The sequence below is a fragment of the Lineus longissimus genome, unplaced genomic scaffold (assembly GCF_910592395.1).
Source record: "Lineus longissimus unplaced genomic scaffold, tnLinLong1.2, whole genome shotgun sequence".
Lineage (NCBI taxonomy): Eukaryota > Metazoa > Nemertea > Pilidiophora > Heteronemertea > Lineidae > Lineus > Lineus longissimus.
In genome coordinates, this window is record NW_027020277.1 from 18182 (window position 1) to 38352 (window position 20171).

The window sequence follows — 20171 nt, forward strand, 5'->3', positions numbered from 1 at the left end:
AAGTCTTACTCTATGGATATCGTTAAAGTCTGTGGAACTTTTACCGCCGACATCACTTACAAGGATCGTATCTGCCAAGTACCTGTACATGTTGTTAAACAGGGCGTTGCCCTTCTAGGACGTGACACTATTATCCGTCTTGGAATGCAGATTGATGGTCGGTTAATGAAGGTAAACGTCAATCAGTTGGATTCGGTAAAGTCGAATCTGTTCAGCGGATCTCAGGATTACCTGCCTGCTAGTTTGCCAGAGGATTTACGTTCTGAGTTTGCTCATGTTTGAACCAGGTTTGGGTAAAGTTAAGGGATTCTCTCATAAAATCCGTGAGAAACCTGACGCTGTTCCAGTTCAAGCTGCGTTACGTGCGATACCGTTTGCTATTCGGGAGGAAGTTCACAAGGAATTGGATCGTTGGGAAAAGGATGACATAGTTGAGAAGATCGATGCTTCAGAGTGGGTTTCCCCACTTGTTGTCGTTCGTAAGAAAACTGGTAATATTCGTCTTTGCGTTGACATGCGTGCGCCAAATAAGGAGATTGTCGTTGACAAGTTTCCTATTCCCAGCATTGATGAATTACTCGGTGAATTACGCGGTGCAAAATACTTTGCTCGTCCAGATCTAGCCAATGCTTACCACCAACTTGAACTTAATGAGGAAAGTCGTGACCTCACATGCTTTCTGACTCACCAAGTCCTTTACCGTTTCAGGCGCGTTCCATTTGGGCTTGCGTCCGCGCCCAGTGCTTTTCAGAAAATGATGAAGATCGCCTTACAAGGACTTGAAGGTCTACAGTCGTACTTCGATGACTTAGTAGTCTACGGCCGTACGTGGGAAGAATATCGCAGGAACTTGAAAGCTGTTCTTCGCCGATTAAGTGAACTAGGAATCAAGCTCAACCCGGCTAAGTGCGAGTTTGATTTAACGGAGATGGAATTCCTAGGTCACATGGTTACACCGGAAGGTATCAAACCTGCTCCTTCCAATACCCGTGCAATTCTGGACGCTCCTCCACCTAAGGATGCCACAACGTTGAAGTCGTTTTTAGGACTTGTTGGATTCTATAGTAAATTCTGCCCTGGCTTTGCTTCCAAAGTAGAGCCAATGTGCAAGTTGCTTCGTGGAGATCAGACGTTTGAATGGTCTGAGGACTGCCAGACTAGTTTCAAATGTATCAAGGAGGATATTGGGAACCATATCACTCTGACCTTGTTTGATCCTGATCTGGACATTGTTGTTACAACAGATGCTAGTGGTTATGGACTCGGTGCCTACATGAGTCAATACAAGAATGGTCTTGAACGTATTGTTACGTGTGCGTCACGTACGTTGACTGATTCTGAACGTAAATATGCAGTGGGAGAACGTGAAGCCCTTGCCTGTGTTTGGGCTTGTGAGAAATGGCATACATACCTATGGGGTAGACATTTCACTTTGCGTACTGATCATCAGACCCTTACAACGCTCCTGTCATCCAAAGGTAATGGTCATAAGCCGATGCGTATCGCTCGTTGGAATGCTCGACTCTTACAGTACAATTACACAGTTGAGTATGAACCAGGTCGTGACGTTTGCTTTGCAGATGCTCTCTCTAGATTGCCACTAGAAGATACTACTGGTTTCGATATTGAGGATGAAGCCATTTGTTTGAAATTCGAGGATGATACTGCGTGTGTTACTCTCGCTGAAATAACTACTGCTACCAATGAGGATAAAACCTTGCAAAAGGCAATACGTTACACTGTGAATGGTTGGCCAGATAAACTGGATGCTGTGGACAAAGCTGTCTATGGTTTGTTCAGATTCCGAAAGGAGTTGTCTGTTTACAAGCAAAACCTGTTGCGTGGAGATCGCGTTGTCGTACCGAAAGCGCTTACCGCACGAATCATAGAAATTGCACACCAATGCCATCAGGGGATTGTTCGTACTAAGCAACGTTTACGTGGACTATACTGGTGGAATGGTATGGATATACAAGTGGAACAAGCGATCCACACGTGTACCACTTGTCAGATGAATGATAAAACTGCGTCTACTAGGCCTGCACCGATGCAGCCTGTTTCACTACCCAATAAACCATGGGAAAAACTTTCGATGGACATTGTAGGTCCGAATGATTGTGCACCACACTCAGAAAGGTTTGCTATCACTGTGCATGATTACTTCAGTAAATGGCCCGAAGCTGCACTTGTACCACGTGTTACCACTGACGTTGTCATTTCATTCCTTCAAGGAATATTTTCACGTGAAGGATACCCTCAAGAGATTGTTACCGATCATGGACCTCAGTTTGTGTCACATGTTTTTGAAGACTTCTGTGTGAGGAGAAATATCCGTCATACTACTTCAGCTATCTACCATCCACAAGCTAATGGTGCAGTTGAACGTTTCAATCAGACTTTAGGAAATACTATTCAGCTTGCTACCAAAGAGAGAAAATCTCCTACCCTTGCTGTTCGTGAATCATTATGTGTATACCGTGCTACACCTCATGCGACGACGGGAGTTTCACCGTCTGAACTCCTTCATGGTCGGCGTATGGTAACATGATTGGACATTCCTGGTCTACATGTTGTCAAACCCTTGGAACCGATTGATTCTGTTCGCAATCGTGTCCGACATAAGCAAGCAAAATCTAAGGCTTATGCTGACAAGCGTCGTACAGCTAAGTTTTCCGATTTAGAAGTTGGAGACTATGTCCGTGTCAAAATTCCAAGACATGTCCGTAAAGGATTTTCTAAGTATTCCGACCCAGTGCGTATCATTGCCGTCAAAGGTCCAGCGACTTTTCAAACAGAGGATGGAAAGGTGTGGAATAAGGAACTGTTGTCGCGCTACCGTGCTCCAGTGTTGCCACCAAAGGACAATAGAGAGATATCAGTGGATGATGTTGACTTTGATCATGGTGATAACCCAGATGTTCCTGAACTTGTTGCACCCTATAAACCTCCGCCTGCCAGGCCTGTGCGAAATCGTGTTAGACCAGCCTGGTATAGAGATTACATTGTCGCTCGTTAGTTAGTGTTCTAAAATAGTGTGTGTTGATTATAGTTACCTTACTCTTAGTAATTGTGACATTGATAATTGAAGTACTGTGGCGGCTTTGATCGAATCTAACTAATATGTCAAGGACGAAGTGAAGTACTGTTTTCCATGACTTCTTTTATTACAATGGATCCCACAGATCACGTAAATCTACAAAGACAAAACGAATGAACATACATAAAGACTTGCTCACATAATGAACAGTGGACAAGAAAGGAAGAACCAGTGACTGTAAGAAAAAAAGATGAGTAGAAGAGGAACAACCATAAAAATTGGTCACATCCAGGAGGACAGACAAGACATACACATTCATGACGTTTCTTGCACAACCATACAGTATCAACTTTGCAGATTTACTCCAGCATTCTGTCTGAACATTACACCGAATCTTTAACATAGAATCATGTATTAAATGGCATTTACCTGCCGAGATCCTTACTAAAAATATGCATCTCAGCATTCTATAAACATTTCAGTGCATTCTAAGGACATGCACCAGGGCGTCACCTGGTGTTAAACTATGGAACTATAGCGGGAGCAAACAAGCGTGGGTTTCTACGAATTAAACACATCAAAACTTGCCTTTACCGGCTCTGTCATGAACTGGGCTTGTACTGTAGGGTTTCTATACATGTTATTTTAGTTAATTACCTTTGTTCCGGCATCGGGTCTAACTAGGGTTCCCGAAAAAGTACCCTTCACTGGCACAAATTCTAAACAGGTCGTAATGACAGAAATGTTTGGGTTCAAAGCGAGGCTGGGCGGAACCGGGATGACGCACTAGCCAAAAGGAGCACGAAAATGGAGGCGCCAAATTCAAATTACCCGCCAAACACCAAAAGAGCGCAAAATAGAGCGCAAACTGCAAAAACGCACTAAAACATGCATTACTGACTAAATTCTAACCGACGGCAGTCACATGGCTCTCCTAAATTGCTTGTGCCAATTTACCAACTCTAAAACTCTCAAACTAAACAAATACTCAAAATTTCAAATACAAGTGGACTTCAACTTCCACTTCACTTGACCCTTAAAGCCTTTGAAATCAAAACTGTACTGGCCCCTTAAGGCTCTTAATTTCAACTACTACACCTGACCCTTAAAGACTCTCAGTTTAAACAATAACTGATTTTCTTTTGCACAAACTTCTCCAATTACTTTCTTTACAAATATTAGATTCAGAACCAATGAAACATGTGAAAAGAGGCCGAAACCTGGCCTTAGCTGCTTTCATCTCCAGAATCTAAGTTAAAATTTTTTTTTTTTTTTCTTGGTATCATTTTATGGCTCTCCATAATTTGAGACAGACTCAAAACCAAAGAAAACCTTTATGCCAAAACTTGTGGCAAAGAAATACAATGTATGGAGGCGATACCCTCATCAAGAGGCTCAAAAGATTCCGTGAGCAACTAGATGAGCCTCAACCCACACACCCCTGGAGCCGGCTTTGAAAAGACTACAGGAGTAGGCAGAGTGAGAAATCACCAAAACACAAAATGCAACAGTTTATGAACCTTTAAAACCTGAATGGCATTGACTCAACTGAGGCAGAGGACCAACTGGCACCAAAACCCGAAATATCAATCAAATCTATAACGTCTCTACTATGCAAGCCTAGATATTCATTGTCTCTGATAACAGGCTTATTCATTGCCCTTTGGCATTTTTGCCAACAGAATGACCTTGTGGATTGGTCTTTCTTGAAGACCTTTGCCCACCCTCAATTTTAACTTCCTAACCAAACCGTCTTCGCTCTTGGGAGCTTCTAACACGCGGGCGCGAGGCCATTGACACCTTGGCAGGGATTCGTCCATGAGAAGGACGATATCATCTGGCTCAACGTTTGGCTGTTCCTTGATCCATTTTTTTCTCTCCTGAAGAGTGGGCAAGACTTCGTCTCTCCACCGTGACCAGAATTGGTTGGCTAGGTATTGTACCCGTCGCCATCTCCTACGGCAGAATAAATCCTCTTTCACGAACTTCCCAGGGAGAGGTTTGACCGTTTTCGTCTTCAGGGTGAGTATCTGGTTGGGTGTCAATGGCTGCAGCGCATCTGGCGACTTGGTATCGATGAACGTGAGAGGGCGACTATTGAGAATGTACTCCACCTCCTTCATCAGGGTCCTCAGGAGCTCATCGTCCAACTGGCTGCCATGCTGCATGAGGAGAGCGTTGAGAACATTTCTAGCACTTCCGATCATTCTTTCCCAGGCTCCTCCAAAATGACTGGCGTGAGGTGGGTTCATTTTGAAGTTTATCCAGTCACAACCATCCTTGAGTAGTTCAGTGGAAATTTTCTTGTCATCCATTTCTGCGAGCGCCTTTTCTAGGACATTTTTTCCCCCAAAGAAATTGCTCCCTTGGTCACTTCGTAGAGTCCGAAAAAGCCTCTGCAGCACACGAAGCGATACGACATTTCCGTAGAAGCAATATGGGCTGCGTTACCGATGGCGGTAGGTTCGCGCGTTTGATTCGCCCCCCAACCCTCAAATTCCTTTGTTGTCAAGAAAAGGATCCAGCGTGAACAAACTGCCCCCTTTTCCTACATGTTTTTGTTGCTTCAGAAGGCAAACTCCTGGCTGTATTCCTTCTCTTGGGCGACTCTGACAATCAACTCTTCTGCAGCCATCATCTCTTCAACGCTAACCGACTTATGGCTTCCTCGTTAGTGCCATCTCCAGCTCTTTTCTTTCTGACACATTCCTGGAGAATCGTCACGTATCGTAAACACAAAGCAGTGGCATGCTTGAGTCGAAACCAGCTTGCGAAATATCCGAATCTCTCGTACAGGCTTGGATAGGGCTGTGGAATAGCACGCGTTGCTAAGGTGACCGCAGTTCTCTTTACTTCAGGGTCGTCCTCGGACAACTGCTGGGCTGCTTCAATGTCTGGTGCAGGCAGGTTGGTCGTCTCTCGTAGAAACTCTGGGCCTTTCCACCACAGGCTGCTGGCGAGTAGATCTGTGGCGCTCATCCCTCGTGAGGCTAGGTCCGCTGGATTAGCATCTGTGACCACGTGTCTCCAAGTCTTAACTTCTGTCAGGTCTCGAATCTGCTGAACGCGATTGCTGACAAAGATGTGGAATCTTTTCGCCTCGTTCGAAATGTACCCGAGCACCACTTGGCTATCTGTGTAGAAAACCTTGGCCAGAATCTCCATCTGAAGTTGATTTTCGGTGAAGGCGGCGATCTTCGCTGACGTGAGGGCGGCAACTAACTCTAGCCTGGGAATAGTGACAACCTTTTGCGGGGTCACCCGGGACTTGGCCATTACCAGCGAGGTTTCGATTCTACCACTTTCATCAGTATACTTCAAGTAGGAACACTGACCATACCCAGATTCACTCGCGTCTGAGAAACTATGCAACTCCACTGAGGTGTCAGGGCCCAATTCACTGGTCTTGTAACACCGTGGTATCTTAAGTTGAGACAAGGACATCAAATCCGTTCTGCAACGTTCCCATCGCATCCTGACATCCTCTGGTACATCAGCATCCCAGTCCAACTTCTGGCTGCACAGCTCCTTTAAGATGGCTTTACCTTGCAGTATCACCGGCGATACCAGACCCAGGGGGTCATAGACTGAGGCCACAGTCGAGAGGATGCCCCGACGGGTGAGAGGTTTATCTTTCAAATTGATAGCAAACCCGAAGTCATCACTCTCGACATGCCACTCCAGTCCCAAGGTACGTTCTATGGGTAGACTTTCACTTTCTGATTGTAAGTTCAATTTTTGGAGGTTTTTCCCAAGTTCTGATTGCGGCATCGACTTGAGAATCTCCCTATCCTTAGCGACAAATTTGTGTTCCCTGAAACCACGTTCACTCACCAAATCTGCACTTGAGTGTGCAATGTTTATTGCCTGTTTGGTAGTGCTTTCACTATCTAGCCCATCATCCATATAATATTGTTTTCTAACGAAGTCGGCTGCCTCTTCACCATATTTGCTCTCGAATTCATCGGCCACTGACTTCAGCGCGAAATTTGCCATCCCTGGGGATGAGGTTGCACCAAATATGGAAACGCGCATTCGGTACTCTACAGGCTCGGACATCAAGTCACCCCCCTCCCACCATAGGAATCGAAGATAATTTCTATCACGCGCGTCAACACCACATTGCATAAACATGGCTTCCAAGTCGCAAGCAAACGCGTATCTTTCCCTACGGAATCGAATGAGAACACCGGTAAGGTTATTTGTGAGATCAGGACCCTGCAGGAGGCGCTTATTCAACGATGTACCCTCGAATTCTGCGCTGGCATCAAACACTACACGGCATTTATCGCGCTTGACTGGGTGGTATACCCCATGATGTGGTATATACCATACTGTACCGTCACTGAGGTTCAATTCATCTTTCGGCACCCTTTCTGCGTAGCCTTTATGTAGCATGTCATCCATCGATTTGAGGTAGTCCTCTCGTAACTTGGGGTTTTTCAACAGACGAGCTCGGAGTTGGGCTAACCGTTTGGCAGCTTGGGTCCTGTTGTTGGGCATTTTTGAATCGTCCTTCCACGGCAGCGGCATCTCGAAATGCCCATCCTCTCTCACATGAATGCCTTTCTTCAGGATATCCATGAACTTTCTATCCTCAATCGACATCTTATCGTTGTCCTGAAGAGAGCCACCATATTCAATGAATTCGCGATCCAACATTGAACCCACTACAGACGGACTCACCTCCCTAGCCGAGGTCGTAAATGCGAAATGACTGGCGGTTTTCCCAACGGTACCAACGACTCCCCAACCCAGCGCGGTCTTTACACCATATGGGTCATTTGGATCAGGGCCGGGAACTATTTCTAGCGGCCTAATAGCGGCGGTGCAATTCATACCTATCAATAGCCCGATGTCTGCATCGGATATGATGGGTGCCAGCTGATCCGCCACCCCAGCCAAGTGTTGCCAATTTCGTATTTGCGTATGGTTAGGGATTTGATCCCTAGTGGCAAGAATGACCTGCCTAGAGTAAACACTGGGCAAGGGGACCATTGTGCCTTCCTGGCCCAAACCCTTCACCTGCAAACCTACAACCTTTTGACAAAAAACCCTTTCTTCCCCAAGCATAGTGCTTAATTTGAACTCTACGGGTGTACCCTGTGCATCTAACATTTTGACCGTACCATCAGTTATGTAACAAGCATCACTTTGGTCATCCAACAGAGCATACACAATCACAGAATTCCCATTGTCACAGCTCAAGTGAACTGGGACAATGAGGGCACTTTGAAAACCGCTAACATTTACACTGTCTGAAGAATGGCAAAATGTTCTTGCCCGACCTGTAGGTTCTGCTGCTGGGGTCTGCTGCGGCGTCGTCTGGCTTGAACCTCGGTTGTAGTCATGCAACAACGTTGGATGCTGGGCCTTACACACTTGGCACGTTTGCTTCTTCCTGCAATCCCGTTTCATATGCCCCTTACGGAAGCAGCCAAGGCATAGGCTATTGGCCTTCACAAAGGCTACCCTTTCAGTTAGCGACAGGTCCTTGAAGGAAGGGCACGTATCTAGGTAGTGGGATTCACCGCACTTGAGACACTTAGCAACTGGGTTTGACCACCCTTTTGGCTGCTCAGCCCCGGCGCCTGGCGAGGCAGCACCGATGCCTGTTGCGAAAGATTGTTTTGCAGGAACGGCGATTTTCTTGTCTGCACCTGTAGAGAAGGACGACGTTTTACTTTTCTGGTTACTAGTGTCTGCTTTGCTGTAAAGTGGATTGCAAGATATCCTGGCTTGCTTCTGTATGAACCCACACAAGAGTTTAAATGGTGGAATTCTAGGTCCGTATTACTGTCCTCATACAGGAAATGATCCACCTTTGTGCACCATTTGTCCTGTAGGGATCGGGGTAGCTTGTGCACAATCCTTTCCTGCTCTATGGGATCATCGAGAACCCTGAGTTGACTCAGGGTTTCCATGGCTGTTTCACATTGACGTAAAAAGTCAGACAGATCTCGGAGTGCCGGGCCATCCCCATGTTTGATCACGGGCCAACGTTCTATTTTGTCCCTGAATGCCCTAGCCAAAAGGACCTTGTTACCATACCGGTCATGTAGAATCGCTTTGGCTTCTTTGTAACTTTTCTCATCTCCCACAGCAAGGAGTCCCTGGATTGAGCACCTTACAGTCTCGTTCGTGTATTTTCCTAAGTAGTAGCATCGGTCGCTTGGCGAATCGTACCTGTCCTCCACAAGGACCTTGAATGACTGCCACCACTCAGGAAACTTAAAACCGCTGCCAGCAAAGACGGCCGGCTCCTTGCGAGGAAGTTTGTCTTCTTTTCTGCTAAGTACATCAGCCAACATGCCAATGGCAGTGACCAGTTCGTTATTTGGCTGGGCTGAGGCACCATTCGACACAGCACTAGAATTTAGACGAGTTTCCGGCCGCTTATCAACACTGCTACGGGCCTGAGCAAGCTCAGCTTTCAGACGGCGATTGTCTAACTCTAGCAAAGTCAGTTCATCATTCATTGTTGCTGCCTTCAACAGGACCGAGATGCCTTCCAGCTGGCTTGTCGTAGCTTCGTCGGAATCGTAACTTGACATCTTTCTTCACCGGGTAAAGATTTACTGTGGCGGCTTTGATCGAATCTAACTAATATGTCAAGGACGAAGTGAAGTACTGTTTTCCATGACTTCTTTTATTACAATGGATCCCACAGATCACGTAAATCTACAAAGACAAAACGAATGAACATACATAAAGACTTGCTCACATAATGAACAGGGGACAAGAAAGGAAGAACCAGTGACTGTAAGAAAAAAGGATGAGTAGAAGAGGAACAACCATAAAAAATTGTCACATCCAGGAGGACAGACAAGACATACACATTCATGACGTTTCTTGCACAACCATACAGTATCAACTTTGCAGATTTACTCCAGCATTCTATCTGAACATTACACCGAATCTTTAACATAGAATCATGTATTAAATGGCATTTACCTGCCGAGATCCTTACTAAAAATATGCATCTCAGCATTCTATAAACATTTCAGTGCATTCTAAGGACATGCACAAGGGCGTCACCTGGTGTTAAACTATGGAACTATAGCGGGAGCAAACAAGCGTGGGTTTCTGCGAATTAAACACATCAAAACTGGCCTTTACCGGCTCTGTCATGAACTGGGCTTGTACTGTAGGGTTTCTATACATGTTATTTTAGTTAATTACCTTTGTTCCGGCATCGGGTCTAACTAGGGTTCCCGAAAAAGTACCCTTTACTGGCACAAATTCTAAACAGGTCGTAATGACAGACATGTTTGGGTTCAAAGCGAGGCTGGGCGGAACCGGGATGACGCACTAGCCAAAAGGAGCACGAAAATGGAGGCGCCAAATTCAAATTACCCGCCAAACACTAAAAGAGCGCAAAATAGAGCGCAAACTGCAAAAACGCACTTAAACATGCATTACTGACTAAATTCTAACCGACGGCAGTCACAAGTGCTAGTGACATTTCATAAGTGAGATTGTTAAGATTGTGTGTTTTAGATAAGACTTTTGCATACTGTTTAATTTCACCTATAATAATTTGCAATATTCAGACAGTACAGCACTTCTTATTAACAGAAGGGGGAATATGTCGTGTCTTGAAATATTACTGTCGTCTGCTACAGCAGATGCTGTCACCTTGTTATGAATGATGTAACTCGACTCTCCGGAGTCTGGAGACGGGATGATGAGTAATTAAGAACATAGTTATTATTTACAAGACTTGCTTCTTTCATTGATGATTGCTACTGTTACGATACCACATAATGGATGAGGAGCTAGCTATTCACCGTGTCTCAAAGACAGTAGGTTGTTCTCTTCAAAGGGTGAGATGTACTGGATGAGGAGCTCCCTATTCAGGTTGTCTCAAAGACAGAATGTTGTCCTCTTCGAAGGGTGAGATTTAATGCATGTGGAGCTCTCTATCCAGGTTGTCTCAAAGACAATAGGTTGTTCTCTTCAAAGGCTGAGATGTACTGGATGAGGAGCTAGCTATTCAAGGTGTCTCAAAGACAGTAGGTTGTTCTCTTCAAAGGGTGAGGTGTACTGGATGAGTGGCTAGCTAATTAAGTTGTTTTTTAAAAGACAGAAGGTTGTTCTCTTCAAAGGCTGACATGCACTGGATGTTGAGCTCCCTATTCAGGTTGTCTCAAAGACAGAAGGTTGTCCTCTTCAAAGGGTGAGATTTAATGCACGTGGATTTCCCTATTCAGGTTGTCTCAAAGACAATAGGTTGTTCACTTCAAAGGCTGAGATGTACTCGATCAGGAGCTAGCTTTCAAGGTTTCTAAAAGACAACGGGTTGTCCTCTTCAAAGGGTGAGATGTATTGGATGAGGAGCTAGCTATTTAAGTTGTATCAACATGATCAAAGACAATAGGTTGCTCTCTTCAAAGGATGAGATGAACTGGAGCTTGTTATTCAAGGTGTATCAAAGACAGTAGGATATTCTCTTGAAAGACTGAAGTGTACTGGATGAGGATCTAGCTATTCAAGGCGTCTCAAAGACTACAGGTTGTTCTCTTCAAAGGGTGAGATGTACTGGATGAGGAGCTAGATATTCATGGTGTCTTAAAGACAGTAGCTTGTTCTCTTCAAAGGGTGAAATGTACTGGACGAAGAGCTAGCTATTCAAGGTGTTTCAAAGACAAAAGGTTGTTCTCTTCAAATGCTGACATGCACTGGATGTGGAGCTCCCTATTCAGGTTGTCTCAAAGACAGTACGTTGTTCTCTTCAAAGGGTGAGATGTGTTGGATGAGGAGCTAGCTATTCACCGTGTCTCAAAGACAGAAAGTTGTTCTCTTCAAATGCTGACATGCACTGGATGTGGAGCTCCCTATCCAGGTTGTCTCGAAGACAACAGGTTATTCTCTTCAAAGGGTGAGATGTACTGGATGAGGAGCTGGCTATTCACCGTGTCTCAAATACAGTAGGTTGTTCTCTTCAAAGGGTGAGATGTAATGGATGAGGAGCTAGCTATTCACCGTGTCTCAAAGACAGTAGGTTGTTCTCTTCAAAGGGTGAGATGTAATGGATGAGGAGCTAGCTATTCACCGTGTCTCAAAGACAGTAGGTTGTTCTCTTCAAAGGGTGAGATGTACTGGATGAGGAGCTAGCTATTCACCGTGTCTCAAAGAAAGTAGGTTGTTCTCTTCAAAGGGTGAGATGTAATGGATGAGGAGCTAGCTATTCACCGTGTCTCAAAGACAGTAGGTTGTTCTCTCCAAAGGGTGAGATGTACTGGGTGAGGAGCTAGCTATTCTAGGTGTCTCAATGACAGTAGGTTGTTCTCTCCAAAAGGTGAGATGTAATGGATGAGGAGCTAGCTATTCATTGTGTCTCAAAGACAATAGGTTGTTCTCTTCAAAGGCTGAGATGTACTGGATGAGGAGCTAGCTATTCAAGGTGTCTAAAAGACAGTAGGTTGTTCTCTTCAAAGGGTGAGGTGTACTGGATGAGTGGCTAGCTAATTAAGTTGTTTTTTAAAACACAGAAGGTTGTTCTCTTCAAAGGCTGACATGCACTGGATGTGGAGCTCCCTATTCAGGTTGTCTCAAAGACAGAAGGTTGTCCTCTTCGAAGGGTGAGATGTACTGGATGAGGAGCTAGCTAATCACCGTGTCTCAAAGACAGTAGGTTGTTCTCTTCAAAGGGTGAGATGTACTGGATGAGGAGCTAGCTATTCAATGTGTCTCAAAGACAGTAAGTTGTTCTCTCCAAAGGGTGAGATGTACTGGATGAGGAGCCAGCTATTCATGGTGTCTCAAAGACAGTAGGTTGTTCTCTTCAAAGGCTCAGATGTACTGGATGAGGAGCTAGGTACTGAAGGTGTTTCAAAGACATTAGGTTGTTGTCTTTAAAGGCTGAAATGTTCTCGATGTGGAGCTCCCTGTTCAGGTTACTTCAAAGACAGTAGGTTGTTCTCTTCAAAGGCTGAGATGTTCTGAATGAGGAGCTAGCTATTCAATGAGTCTCAAAGATAGTAGGTTGTTCTCTTCAAAGGCTGAGATGTACTGGATGTGGAGCTCTCTATACAGGCTGTTTCAAAGTCTATAGTTCGTTCGCTTCAAAGGCTGAGATGTCCTTGATCAGGACACTAACCCTAACCCTAACCCTAACCCTACTGGATGAGGAGCTAGCTATTCAAGGTGTCTCAAAGACAGTAGGTTGTCTCAAAGACAGTAGGTTGTTCTTTTCAAAGGGTGAGGTGTACTGGATGAGTGGCTAGCTAATTAAGGTGTTTTTTAAAAGACAGAAGGTTGTTCTCTTCAAAGGCTGACATGCACTGGATGTGGAGCTCCCTATTCAGGTTGTCTGAAAGACAGAAGGTTGTCCTCTTCGAAGGGTGAGATTTAATGCATGTGGAGCTCCTTATCCAGTTTGGCTCAAAGACAATAGGTTGTTCTCTTCAAAGGCTGAGATGTACTGGATGAGGAGCTAGCTATTCAAGGTATCTCAAAGACAGTAGGTTGTTCTCTTCAAAGGGTGAGGTGTACTGGATGAGTGGCTAGCTAATTAAGGTGTTTTTTAAAAGACAGAAGGTTGTTCTTGTTCTGTAGGGACTGTATATTGATATAACTCCTCAACCTCTTAAACAGTTTATTTCTCCTTGCTTGCTACAAAATCAATCAAACTTTACAAATGTTCATCGCACGTGCTCTCATGTCTCAACTCCTCGCCATTACTCGTTGTTGTCGTCGTTACACATACAACCGTCTCAACCAAATACACAACACTCCCCCCTGAAAATCGAGGAGGCGAGATTTACAACAACACAATGAACCTAACCCGCCGTAAGGCTTAATTCTGAGAAATGTATGCTGAAGACAATAGCTCCAAAATGCAAGACCTAGCATACATAAGTAAACAACTACACCTAATTCTATACCCTATAGAATATACCGTCAAATAACTCAAATACACATAATGACAAATCTAATGCTAAGAGTATTCCCCCCATTTACCAACCTGGGAAATGTAAATTACAACCTTCTGGTAAGAAACTCTGATGATGATATACCTAGTAATAGTAATAATAGTATACTAATACATGTAATCAAAATGTTAAGAATTTTGACCCCTTGATAGAGATTTGGCAATCAGTTGACATGCATGTATCTGACAACTACGACTGAGTAACCGAAACTCAACTCCAATTCTTGTATGTCACTCTGGATTAAATGTCTATTCTGCGGGTTCCAACAAACGCAACTTCTGAATAGGCCTTCTCATCAATCCTCTCTTGGTTTTCACTGTGACTGACCTAACCAACCCGTCTCTTCCTGGGTGTGTGGCCATCACACGTCCTAGTGCCCAATCTAGTTTTCTGATGTTGTCCTCCGCCACTAGAACGATGTCTCCCTCTTGCAGATTATCTCGTATCTCTGTCCATTTTGAACGGCGCTGTAATTCCACAAGGTATTCACTTGTCCACCTTTTCCAAAACTGTTTGGATATCCTCTGTTGATAGGCCCATCTCCTTTCAAGTGACAACTCTGGCTTGTATACAGATGGCAGCAACTGCAGATTTCTTCCTATGATCAAGTGACCAGGGGTTAATGGAAGAGGATCCTCCTTGTCAGCCGAGATATCCGATAAGGGTCGAGAATTGATTTGAGCTTCTGCATCAGTGAGCACGGTCTGAAGCTCGGTAAATGTCAGGCTGGCCTTTCTGAGAATCTTTGAGAGAGCTCGTTTTACACTTCCAACAAGTCGTTCATAAAATCCTCCATGCCATGGAGCCCTAGGAGTTATGAACTTCCACTCGATTCCTTCCAGTCTGAGTTTATCCTTGATTCTCGCATTGTTGTGGAACAAACGGTAAAGCAATGAAGCTGCACTCTCAAATGTTTTTGCATTATCGGAGTAGATGGTACAACACTTTCCACGCCGATTCATCATGCGTCTCAATGCTTGTAGGAACTCCTCTGTTGTCAAATTTGCTGTCAGCTCTAAATGCCCTGCCCTGGTGGCCATACATGTGAATATGAGGATGTAAGCCTTGTTGCTTCCAGCTCCATGTTTTCCACTGACATGTACTTCTCTAACATAGAGTGGTCCAGCATAGTCCACTCCAATGTTGGTAAATGGTGGCGATACATTAACCCTTTCCTCTGGCAACGGCGCCATTTTCTGCTCTAATTTTCTGGCACTTCTACATTTCTTACATGGTAGGACTCTGCGAACTTCCTGCCGGCCACATACTAACCAGTATTTGCTTCTCAAGTTAGACAAGGTTTGAACAACTCCTGTGTGTCCAAAGATGATGTGATAGTGGATTATCAACATTTCCACAAATCTATTGTGATTAGGCAATATGATGGGGTTTCTAAGCTAATCTGGCAGTAGTGCTTTGTGTAGTCTCCCCCCAACACGGAGTAACTTCAGTTTCTCATCCCATATCGGATCAAGCTGTTTCAAGCGGCTATTTGCAGGAATCGAAAGATTATTCTGTACTGCATGAATTTCCACTGAAAATGCTTGTTCTTGAGCCCAACGTAACCAATACAACTCCTCTTCTCTTTGATCAGTGAGAGTCAAGATTGCATTTTCTTCTCGAACATGTTGCCCATCTCCTGTCCTCACTCGGTACTTTAAGCTTCGGACTCTATTCATCACTCTCAGAAACTTGTGGTAACTCTCATATTTCTCCACTAGTTTCAGCTGCTCACTTTTGGTTTGGTCAGTTGTTTTCTCTTTGACTTGCAGTGCTGAGAAAGTCTTGGGTTTTTTCTTCTGTTCAGCCAATTCCAGTTCAGCTGTGTCAATTCGCTGTTTTGGCCAACTTTCTTCTTCTTTTCTTAGGAAGTCTGGCCCTTCCAACCAGAGTTGCGAGTTAACTAAGCTTTCAGCAGAACATCCTCTCGAGCATAGATCAGCGGGGTTAATTTTCCCTGGCAAATGACTCCACTTCCTAGGTGGTACTAGATTCTGTATCTCACTCACGCGATTGGCAACGAACGTCTGCCAAGTGTAGGCAGGTTTGCTAATCCAGGCAAGTACTACTTGTGAGTCAGTCCAGCAGTGTACATCCTCTATTTCCAACTTGATTTCACGTTGAACGTAGTTTACCAAGCGTGCTGTGATTAGCGCAGCCATGAGCTCTAGCTCTGGTAAGCTTCTCTTCTTTCCAAGTGGTGACACTCTAGTTTTAGAGCACAGTACAGCTGTGTGCACTCTCCCTGTTGGCAAGTCCCCAACCCTGACGTAAACTACTCCTCCATATGCTGCTACACACGCATCACCGAAACCATGCAGTGTGAATCTAGGTTGAGTGAAGCTCTCAGGAACTATACATCGCTGGACCTTTATCTGATCCAGATCAGAAACTTGCTCCTTCCAACGTACCCAGTTCTGATGAAGTTCATCAGATAACTTCTCATCCCAGTCAGTACGATCCATCCAGGACTGTTGGAATAGCCGCTTGGCTACCAAAGTGAACGGTGCTAACAAACCCATCGGGTCGTAAATTCGATGAAGTTGTTGTAAAACAGTCCTACGAGTTTCACAGGGTACATTTTCCATCCTCTCGCAAAAGGAAAACATTAGTACGTCCTCTTTAGGAATGTACTTGATCCCCAACGTTTTTGTAGTAAATTGTTCCTCAGTGACGACTACTATACCACAGGCAAGATCTGACTCCTCTAATCCAGCCAAAGCTTCTGGTTTGTTGGACACAAATTTCCTGAGTGGGAATCCTCCAGATTTCAAGACTGTTTTCATGTCTACTGCTAAGCTTGCTGCTGCTGTGGTATTGTCTTCTCCAGATAGTACATCATCCACGAAAATATTTTCTGTTATTTCCTCAGTAGCCTTTGGGTATTCCTTTGTCTGTGTGAGTGCATGGTCCACTACAGTTTTGATACTCGAAAATGGAGATGATTTCAGACCAAATGTTACTGTTTTCAGCCTGTAAACATCAGGTTTTTTACTAGTGTCCATGTCAGGCCATAAGAATCTCTGTAGATCTTGATCTCCAGTTTGCATGCCGATTTGAAGAAACATTTTCTTTATATCTGCTACAAGCGCTACTTTATGTTTTCTGAAACGCAAAAGTATGGCAAGTGGGTCGGGCTGCAGTGCTGGTCCACTCAACAATGTGTCATTTAGTGACACCCCCTCTGGTCCTTTGGCGGAGCCGTCAAACACAACACGCACCTTTGTGGTTGATTTATCCATTCTAACAAAACAGGGTGATGAGGCAAGTACCATATTGCTTGCGCTTGTTTCTCCAATTCCTCAACTTTCTCGGCACGCCCTTTATCAACTAACTCTTGGATCTGTTCTTGGTAGGCCTCTCCCAAGTCTGGGTCCCTCTGTAATCTTCTTTCCAACCCCTCGAGACGTTTCTCTGCTAAGGTTCGATTTGATTCTAAAGACTTGTCCTTCCAGTCCGGATGGCGAATCAAACCTGTGACGTAATGACCATCTACGAGTTTTGTATTATCAAGATGCTGCTGCAATGCATCAATCTCCAATTCTGTGGCTTGGTGCTTGACCTCATTAGGTAATATTCCCAAGTGTTCTAGGTCCCAATGTCTGGCTGCAAAGTCAGTTTCATTCTCCAAGGAAACTCTATGACACGTGTTTACCATACCAATCTTTCCATGTCGTTGGTTTGGCTCCTCTATTGGGCAGATACCTGAAAGTACCAATCCAAAATGACTCTTTGTGGCAGTTGGCATTCCTGGTGGTCCAGTTTTTCTCACAGGCAGTAAGATGTTTGTCGTATCCTCTAGCCCCAACATAACATCAATTTCAGCCGATTCACGGGGGTATGTGTCTGCTATCTGCAATCCCTGTAAGTGTTGCAGCTTTGACAAATCTACTCTCACGCAGTTGAGGTCCATGCTAGGCTGATCAACTGTGTAGGCCTCTATCTCAAATTCCTCACCTTTCCAATTAGGAATAGCGCTTGATAGATGAAACTTAACTCTCTCTGTTTTCAATCTCATCTGGTTACCACCGGCTAGTGAAAATTCTGCCTCAACCTTGGGTCTTCGCAAGTCCAGTTTTCTTGCCATCTTGTTACTTATGAATGATACACCGCTGCCTGTATCAAATAAGATTCTCGCTACTGAAATTGCTCCTCGTGATTCGATTCTTGCTAGAGTGGATTGCATCAATATCTCCCTTGGACCTGTAATGGCCTTGACAAGTCCTACACTCTTGGGAAATTCCGTTTTTTGACGTAGACCTTGTACTTGCTCTTCTTCCGGTAGCTCTGGCTCACGATCATAATGGATCAAGGTATGATGTTTCTTCCCACATCTCTGACAGTGTCTTGAATTACAGTCTTTGACATAATGCGAAGCAAAGCAGTTAAAACAAAGTTTTAAACTCTTGACCTTGTCTATGCGATCACTGACACTCATGGCTTTGAAGGTCTGGCACTGATAAAGTAGATGTGCTTCTTGGCATACAGGGCACTTGGGAGTTCGACTCTGCGTCTTCTGTTTTGATTGTCCAGCTTTAGGGTTACTTGTAGCATTGACATTCAATGCATATGCACTTGGCTTGCCATAACTAATACTAGTATGTTTTTTCTCTGGTTTCTGTGAGTGTGAAGTACTACTACTTGTGGTTGGTCGCTTTCCCCCCTCCATTTCCGTCCTTCGGGTAACTTGCAGGGCGTCGAGTAGCCTTTCCAGTAAGTCGGGAAATTTCAGCGGCAAAGTCGACTTTGTTTTTGCCTTCAGCTTTTCGCCATCCCACTTTCGCAACAGTGTTTTGGGAATTTTGGGCCTGACCAACGCCGTGAAAATCCAGCTTGTTTCGTCTAGTTCACATAGAGCCTCCGTTTTCTTTAAAATATAATTCCATGCTGACACAAGCTTATGGCAGAATGGCTCCATGTCTTTTAGTGCAAGGGAGCTCGGTGCCTCCATGTTGGCTATCTCGATTACAGCCTTCTGCACACAACTCTCCACGTCACCATACTTGCTTTCTAAAACTTGGAGGATGTCTTGGTAATCAGGATCTTTCATACCCGCTACTAACTTTCTACACTCGCCCTCTAGTAATGTAATGGTAAAGTGCGTCTTTTCCACCTCCGAATAACCTGGCTTCGCCAACTCCGCTTCTAACAGCTCTCGCCATTGATCGAAGAAATGCGGGTCGCCGCTAAATTTTGGTATGGGTAGCTCTCTCTTCTTCTTGGTCAAAGTTGACGAGATGGTTGTGAGCTGCTCTCCTGATATTCCATTGTTCATGGATTTAAAAGCCTCTGCTAAACCCTTTGTTAACACTTCAATGTTGCTCTGGCTACTATGATGGGATCCTTTGCCTTCACTCTCACTCCTCTCCTTTGTCGGCCTGAACCAGTCTTTCTCCAACCTCTGGATCTTGGCATCACAGTTGAAGTACCTCTCTCTATAGTCTTGCTCATCTTTATCTTCTCTTCTCCTCTGGTCGTCAGACATAGCGTTCAGCCTCTCCTCGTTATCTCTGTGATAATCCACTTGGTCTTGAGTATCTTGCAAGTCCATGTAGGCTGACTTCAACTGTTCTCTGGCAGACATGGCTGCCCTCACTTTAATCTCATTCTCGGGTGAACGGTCATCATCGTCTAATGCTGGAAGAACATCATCATAATATCGGAACAAGGATTTCTCCAACTTGGTGTATCTCTGCCGATTGATGCGCCTCCTTTCCAATAGGAATTCAAGCGTTGCTGGCTCAGCAGCCACACTATTACCCTTAGTAGTCGCCATTACATGTATGTCAGTGATTTTAGGACAGATGAAGCAGTATTGATAATTTTTAAAACAATTATTACGTTAACGTAACCCACTTGAGAACTTAACCCTCACTTTTTGTGACCTGGTAAAACTTTGAGACTTATAATAAATTGGTATACCGAGAGTAGTGTAAAAGTGACAGTTCTAAACCAGACCACATTTGACTGACTCCCCTTTCCAGTCAAACACCAGTCAACACTTTCTCAATTTTCCTCATTTCCTTCCAGTCAAACGTCAGTCAACACAACACATAACACCTTCCAGTCAAACACCAGTCAACACGTCACACAACTTCTCTCATTTCAATAATTTTTCATAAATTTTTTCTCCAGTCAAACACCAGTCAACACATTTCTCAAAAACGCTCCACTCGCTCGCTCCGATCGCTGTACAA

At 44.5% G+C, this 20171-nt stretch overlaps 5 protein-coding genes across 5 annotated transcripts; 1 reads left to right on the top strand and 4 right to left on the bottom strand.

Annotated features, from left to right (window-relative positions):
• The first annotated feature begins 274 nt into the window (after positions 1-274).
• LOC135503549 (uncharacterized protein K02A2.6-like) lies at positions 275-2548 on the top strand. The gene has a single exon (XM_064797151.1). It carries the CDS (start codon positions 275-277, stop codon positions 2546-2548), a length of 2274 nt encoding a protein of 757 aa, XP_064653221.1.
• Positions 2549-5671: 3123 nt separating this feature from the next.
• LOC135503550 (uncharacterized) lies at positions 5672-7876 on the bottom strand. The gene has a single exon (XM_064797152.1). The coding sequence runs from the start codon at positions 7874-7876 to the stop codon at positions 5672-5674; it is 2205 nt and encodes a 734-aa protein (XP_064653222.1).
• A 6346-nt stretch (positions 7877-14222) lies between these two features.
• LOC135503551 (uncharacterized) lies at positions 14223-15167 on the bottom strand. Its single transcript, XM_064797154.1, has one exon. It carries the CDS (start codon positions 15165-15167, stop codon positions 14223-14225), a length of 945 nt encoding a protein of 314 aa, XP_064653224.1.
• A 204-nt stretch (positions 15168-15371) lies between these two features.
• On the bottom strand, positions 15372-17024 carry LOC135503552 (uncharacterized). Its single transcript, XM_064797155.1, has one exon. It carries the CDS (start codon positions 17022-17024, stop codon positions 15372-15374), a length of 1653 nt encoding a protein of 550 aa, XP_064653225.1.
• Positions 17025-17143: 119 nt separating this feature from the next.
• Positions 17144-19750, bottom strand: LOC135503553 (uncharacterized). Its single transcript, XM_064797156.1, has one exon. It carries the CDS (start codon positions 19748-19750, stop codon positions 17144-17146), a length of 2607 nt encoding a protein of 868 aa, XP_064653226.1.
• Positions 19751-20171: the final 421 nt, after the last annotated feature.